This window comes from Apium graveolens, chromosome 4 (assembly GCF_009905375.1).
Source record: "Apium graveolens cultivar Ventura chromosome 4, ASM990537v1, whole genome shotgun sequence".
In the NCBI taxonomy this organism is placed as follows: Eukaryota; Viridiplantae; Streptophyta; class Magnoliopsida; order Apiales; family Apiaceae; genus Apium; species Apium graveolens.
In genome coordinates, this window is record NC_133650.1 from 302,373,050 (window position 1) to 302,377,791 (window position 4,742).

The window sequence follows — 4,742 nt, forward strand, 5'->3', positions numbered from 1 at the left end:
GCCCAAATCGCCCTTCGACCCGACCGGATCGGACCGGACCCGAGTCGAGTCGTGGCGTGGCGGCGGCGGCGGCGCGCGAGTATGTGCGCGCGAGGCCCACACTACTACACCCATGTATACCCACATGCCTTAGTAGTTGTGCACTACACTTGCATGTCATACAATATAAAGCCACCAACACTCTTTTACCATATCAATGTAGTACTCAGGTTTTTATAACTTAATCAACCACGAACCCATTTCAAGCTAGTAATTTCAACTTTATCTATTTATGAATTCCACCAAGAAATGTCTTAGATCCAAACATGAAAGTTTGAGTCCTCTTAGCAAGGAACAACTTCCAACTATTAGTTTCCGGAAATTACATCAAGAACATAATTTAATTATGCCTCAAAGTTCCATTTTCTAACACAAGTTTCAGTGGGTTCAAATTATAGTTTATTTCTTCTTGAACATACTGTAATTTGCAGTGATATATTATAATATTCTGTAGTTTTATAATATGGAAGGACATTGATTCAAGTGAGTAGAGTGAAAACAATTATTGAAAGAAGACGACGAATACTTAAATTTTCAATTCTTCATGTTTAATATTGATGATTACTAGCCATTTTGACTTATGATTAGAAGATTAGTTAAAATACACCAAATTCATTTAAGTTAGTGCTTATTACGTGAATTTGGGATCAGATTAGAAAATTTGAAAGTGATTTCTAGAATGTATATAAATTTTTTGGTGAATATTGATTATTGGAGGACCCAAGTCCCAAGTACAAAGAATATAAATTTTTCAACTAATATTGGTTATTGGAGGACCCCAGGTCCCAAGTGCAAACAAATGCGCAATCATAATGGTATACTAACAATTTGTCAAGGACAAAAAATCTAGACCTGGATATGAACGTAATTGAGTTTGGGTCAGGGCCAAGTTCAATACATCTGTCATTGGTCAGGTGTGGAGTACAGAACTTAATAAGAGGCCCCAAGCTCTGCATTATATGAGGGTTGTCGAGAGAGTTGCAGATTGCACAGGTAGTTCGTTTGTCTTTTCATTATTATTCTTTTTCATTAAGGTAAGTCCGATACTAAAGCTAAAATAATTATAAGCATTATAATTTGAGATCAGAAAATATATTTTGATGTTAAAATATAAAATAAAATATCAACTTTAACGATGGTCCCATTTCCTAACCAAACATTCTTTTAATTTATTTATTTGAATTTTATTTTTTTCTCCCAAGTTTTTATTTAAAGTAAAATAATATTTATTTTATTTATAATTATTTAATAATATGATAATGATATAGTTATCTTTACCGTTAAACCTAAATATAGGACCAACCATCAAGTATCAACAATCTGCAACTATAGCTGCGCAGTCGAGCTGTGATTTTGCAAAGTTTTGTATTACTCACTCTGTTTTTTATATCATTTGACTTTTTTGTATATAATTCTAAGTTTTTTGACCGCATAAATTAAATAATATTTTTTTAAAAATTTTCTTTTTGTAAATTAAAATTTTAGTTATATATTTTTACTTCCAAAAAGAAAATGTTGAAAATTATTATTCTAATTATGTGATCAAATCACTTAGAAATGTGTGCAAAAATCAAACAACGTATAGAAAAAACGGTGGAATAAGGTACTTATGTTTGGTTAGTTGGGAACTTTATTTGTTCCGAAAATAAAAAGAACTGTTCTAAATTTTTACAATTTTCAACATTAAAACTAGCCCAGCATATTACTGACTAATAACAAAACTCAGAGACTCGAACTCTTAACATCTTATAATACTGCCCTTAGGGCCAAACTTGTGACTCGAACTCTTAACATCCCTACGTCGACAGACAGACAGACCATGATATCATTATCGCCGATACACTATGTACAGAAATTTTCTGAAATTACAGGCTCAGAATGAAGATATACGTACCCATCTGCAGTACAGAAAGGTATGTACATTACATGTAAATATAAGCAAGGGAAAATACATTCTAAAGAGTGTATGTGTATCCCTTGTGCGTCTTAAGGCGTCCAAAGAGCATGACAGCAATGAGAATGCTTTTTCCGCTGTCAGTCCATCTTCCTGCAAATCCATAATACGCGTCTTTGCAACTTAAATCTGAATTTATTCGTCTTCCGCAACTATATCCCATTGTGAATCCCACGTTCCCGTATGCACTGCAAAACATAATCGCACCATAAAGTTTGGTTAGATTTTATGTAAAAGTTGAGAGTGATGTGAATTTATGACCTTCTCGTAAGGGGGATAAGAGCTCAAGTACTGCACCAACCTACGTTGGCTAACTCTTTGGTTGCGTTAGCGTTCATGCATGCAAGATAAATAAAAGTAAGAAGATCTGGAAATATATTTTAACGTACCTAATCACTTCGAAAATGATGTTGAAGACACTGAAATTCACTGGATCTTCCTTTAGGCCCTTTCTCTCTGATATACAGACGAGAATGACGAAGATTATTATATAAGTAGGTTCTGAGAGCCGCAGATGTTTCCATTTAGATGTTCTGTGTGTAATTTTGTCGTCAATGTTTGAAGTATTTTCGCCATTTCTAACTGCTAGAACTGAAGCATATGGAGGAATATACCTGTATATGAAAGTTAAGACTTAAGAGTATCAGATTCACAAGTCACAAGTCTCAGATGGTATGGGAAATAGCATTTTATTAAGTCTTAATTAAGAATTATATTCTTATGAATCTTTATCACATGGCTAATAATCATGGAAGTGTTGTTTTATTCTGAAATTATTCAATCCTATGTTTGATTGTTTTTATTTGATATATAGTATTAGTTTATTTTCGTATTTGGATGTTTTAGAAAATGACATATGACTCGTAAATTTTTTTTTGCTAGTATAGTTATTTAATAAATGAGAGAAAAAAATTTAGAATTTTTTTATAATGGAGTTTGGAGAAAAGAAGGAGATAGAAGAGATCAAACCGACTTTTTAAAATTGATTGATAAAAATTTTAGGACCTCTAACATTTCTCTATCCTAATAATTGTCATTTTGTTCAAGTGAAAGACCACGTTTATGATTGGAACTTAATCATTCCAAACTTGCGTACCCGAAAGGCATTTAATCATGCAGGTAAGTGACAAGAAATAACAATGAGTACAGAAAATGAATGGAGAGCAAGAGAATAGTACTCACATCATAGCAACAAATAGCACGAGGACAGCTGGAGAGATGGTTGAGATATCTAACACAGATTCACCAGTGTGTCTTGTGTTTGTAACTTGAAATAAAATTGCCACCAGTTTCTCATATGAATCAAGGCCTTCAAATGCACCAGAACTATTGTTATTCCACTCCATTGACGCGAAAATCGCAAACTGAACTATGATGAATCCCACCACTGTTGCTGCAATATAGCAACAACTCCTCTTAGACATCAAATTTCTGTACCCTAATTTGTTGTGGTAATTCAAGACGTAACTGAACTCGGGCCTTTTCGTGAAAATTTTCAAGACTTTGAGTAGTAGTAGGAGACAGAAAGGATATAAGGTGCTTCCAACTAGGCATTGAGGGATTAAAATGAGAAGAAGGCCTGTGTTTTTCTTGAACAGCATCATACTCTCATTTGTTGGAAGGAAACCACAGTTTGCAAACGAAGAAATCGTGGCGAAAACTGAGAATAAACTGATCTTAATCCCTTTGTTGTCAAGTACTTGTTTTGCACTTGGGACAGACTGCATATAGAGGGATAAGAAGAAGGATCCGAACATGTGAGTTGCAAGAAGATAAGCTACAATTGAGTAACTCAAACAGTTGATACAAGAAATGCGAAATCTCTCCTGATCATCTGGTTTTTCGAAAGTATTGATTGTATCTTGATCTGTCAAGCCAATCTCGATTTGGTTTTCGGAGTTTGTAAGAGATTTTAAAGCAGGGTTTTTAGGTAGTGAGGTGACAGACAGTGTATGTTTGTTGTTGAATTTCGATATTTGTAGTTTAATAAGGGAAAGAAAAACTTCCCCACCTATTAGCATCAAAAAGGTCAGAATAAGAAGCTGAAAATTGGAAAAAACTTCCATTTCAACAGTTGACATGCTTGACAGAGAGATAGCAGAGACAGCAGTGAAGAACAAATCGATGTCTCTAGCCCTCGATGAAGGCGACGAGATCTTCAAAAGTAAGAAGCCCATCAGAGAGAAGGAAGTGTAGTAGAGGAGATGAATGAAGAAAGGAGGGACATAATGAACAAACAAGAAGAAGAGATGGTAAAAGAAAGACAACAACAAACATTTGCAGAAGTTGTATGCATCTAACACTCTTGTGCATAATCTCTCCAACAAAAAGACTAGTTTCTCTGCACTAGTTCTAAACATGTTCTTCATTTTTGCTGCTACTACTTGATATCAGATCAGAGACTTATTGGGTGGCTTTGAATTGCATGGCTAGTTCTAAGTACTTGGTACATAAGTGTGGCATTTGATGATCACTTATATAAATATGAGCTCTAGTTAGCCACCACATGTTTTTATGGGACCCAAAATTCAAAACTTTTGATGAGTCATATATATGGTTATAGTTAGAGAGAATAAAAAGAATCTATGTAGAATTTTGTTGAATGAATAGTCCTTCCGTCCATTTTTTGGGTGTCACATCTCAAATTGACTAAAATTTGACCGAAATTTATTGATATTTTATAACTAAACAAAATAGAGCATAAGATTGATCTCAGGTGACTTACCTGAAATTATATTACTTTTCTATA

At 34.0% G+C, this 4,742-nt stretch overlaps 1 protein-coding gene across 1 annotated transcript; it reads right to left on the bottom strand.

The window, feature by feature from the left end:
• Nucleotides 1–1,766: 1,766 nt before the first annotated feature.
• On the bottom strand, nt 1,767–4,448 carry LOC141721442 (sodium transporter HKT1-like). The gene is made up of 3 exons (XM_074524370.1): nt 3,176–4,448; nt 2,383–2,607; nt 1,767–2,181 (listed from the first exon to the last, which is right to left on the bottom strand). Exons 1-3 carry the CDS (start codon nt 4,360–4,362, stop codon nt 1,995–1,997), a joined length of 1,599 nt encoding a protein of 532 aa, XP_074380471.1. The 5' UTR covers nt 4,363–4,448; the 3' UTR covers nt 1,767–1,994.
• Between the last annotated feature and the right edge of the window lie 294 nt (nt 4,449–4,742).

What these genes read in the sequence shown, in the direction of transcription:
- LOC141721442 (XM_074524370.1), bottom strand. Translation starts at nt 4,362, where the DNA reads ATGAAGAACATGTTTAGAACTAGTGCAGAGAAACTAGTCTTTTTGTTG. An exon ending in GTGCTATTTGTTGCTATGAT is followed by an intron (nt 2,608 to 3,175) that starts GTGAGTACTATT and finishes TTTCATATACAG; the next exon opens with GTATATTCCTCCATATGCTT. An exon ending in ATCATTTTCGAAGTGATTAG is followed by an intron (nt 2,182 to 2,382) that starts GTACGTTAAAAT and finishes TATGTTTTGCAG; the next exon opens with TGCATACGGGAACGTGGGAT.